Source organism: Myotis yumanensis, unplaced genomic scaffold (genome assembly GCF_028538775.1).
Source record: "Myotis yumanensis isolate MYYU_CA2020_CCGP unplaced genomic scaffold, mMyoYum1.0.hap1 SCAF_7, whole genome shotgun sequence".
Taxonomy (NCBI): Eukaryota; Metazoa; Chordata; class Mammalia; order Chiroptera; family Vespertilionidae; genus Myotis; species Myotis yumanensis.
The window spans coordinates 82,419,304-82,420,985 of NW_027223758.1; the positions used below are offsets into that span (position 1 = coordinate 82,419,304).

The 1,682-nt window shown below is 59.5% G+C and overlaps 1 protein-coding gene across 1 annotated transcript in view; it reads right to left on the minus strand.

The window, feature by feature from the left end:
• SKOR2 (SKI family transcriptional corepressor 2) overlaps window positions 1–1,100 on the minus strand; it is a 39,436-nt gene extending 38,336 nt beyond the window's left edge. Inside the window, exon 1 of the mRNA XM_070421627.1 lies at window positions 1–1,100. This exon is cut by the window's left edge and continues 1,501 nt beyond it. Coding sequence (XP_070277728.1) covers window positions 1–1,100 — 1,100 coding nt within the window.
• Between the last annotated feature and the right edge of the window lie 582 nt (window positions 1,101–1,682).

A 1,682-nucleotide genomic window follows, 5' to 3' on the forward strand; every position in this document is an offset into this window, starting at 1 on the left:
GCCACGGCGCCCGCGCCGGCGCCAACGCCGGTTACGCAGCCGCCCCCGGCACCGCCCCCTCCGGCTCCGGCGCCGCTCGAGGCTGCGGCCACCGAGAGGCTGGCGGCGGCGGCAGAAAGACTGGCGGCAGCCACGACGGCCGCTTCCTGCAGCGAGTCGTCGTCGTCGTCGAACCGCGGCCGTTTGTGATGAGCGTGGGGCGCACCCGCCAGCTCCGCCAGGGGTGCCGGCGGCGGCGGCGGCGGTGGCGCCCCCAGGAGGTGCGGGCCCAGCAGTCCCCCACCTCCAGCCACCGCCGCCGCCGCCGCCACGGCGGCCGCCTTGACGGAGCTGAGCGGGTGGCAGGCGGGGTGCGCGCCTGGCTGAGGCAGCGCGCGTTTGCGGCTGCCGCCGTTGAACATGGCCTTGACGTCCTCCCAGGCGAAGACTAGCTCGTCCTGGGGGCTCTTGTCGGTGAGCTTCAGATGGCGACGCCACGAGTTGAAGTTGGCGGCATCCGGCTGCGTGTACTTGGCGTCAGGCGTGCGGTGGGAGTGGAAGATGAACTTGTTGGGGGAGAAGTACATGTTGCAGTAGCTGCATTTGATGCACTTGGCGCGGGAGCTGTTGTAGCGAGCGGGAATGAAGCTGCCGCGGCAGCCCCACGCGCACTCGTGAGACACGTCGAAGGCGAAGTTGTCCGGCAGCTTGGGCGGCCTGTTCTCGCCCAGGAAGGACTTGCACAGGCGCTCGGCCTCGCGTTTGGTAATCATGCCGCAGCGGCGCGAGGAGATGGGCATGGCCCCGGCGCGCCGCAGGATCTCCAGCTGCACCGGCGTGCACTGCACGCACGTGATGCCCAGCGCCACGCGGCGGTTGTGGATCTCGTTGTAGCTGAAGTTCTTGAGGAGAGTATTGGAGATCTGCGCCAGGCACAGGCGCTCCTGCCCGTCGATCACCAACGACACGATGGGAATGCCGTAGAGAATCACCTGCCCCACCTGGTTGGGTTTGAGGTTGGCGTGGCCCGGGCGCGGCTGGCTCAGCGCGTCGGGCTGGAAGGCGCTGGAAGGGGAGGCCAGCAGGATGTCGCTGGGCCCCGGCAGCGGGCTGGAAGCCATCTCCTCCTCCGCGGAAGCCCGGGCCCAGCCCTCCGGGTCTGCCTTGGAGACTGGAAGGGAAAGGAGAAAGCGCTGATCAGAATCCTTTCCGTCTAAAACAAACAGAGGGGTGGGTTGAGTCCCTACCGGAAGAATTATAACAATGTCCTTGCTTAGACTAAGACATGATTATCAAGGGGCCGAGGGACCAAGTTTCAGACATAAGGAAGTAATCTCTCTATTTTCTTCAAGGTCGCCCTTCTGAAATGGTGGATTGGAAGGATTTTTTTAAAAAAAATCTCTGTTCCAATCATCCGAAGTAAATTAGCTATGTGTTTTCTTTAAAAAGCAGTCAATTTCTAAGAAACCAAAGACATTACCTCTTATCCCCTTATTTATAGAAGCTGTTAGAATAAGTGGCATGCCTGCTAGAAATAAGGATGACAGTTATAACTAGTGCAGATTACAAAAGTTATGGAAAACTGGAGCTTGGCCATTGAAGCCCAAATTTAAAAAGAGAACATTTGCCTGCAAATCGATTTTGGTTTTTTAAAAAATAAACCCAAACCTTTTAAAAAGTGATTTTGTGGTATCTGTGGTTTC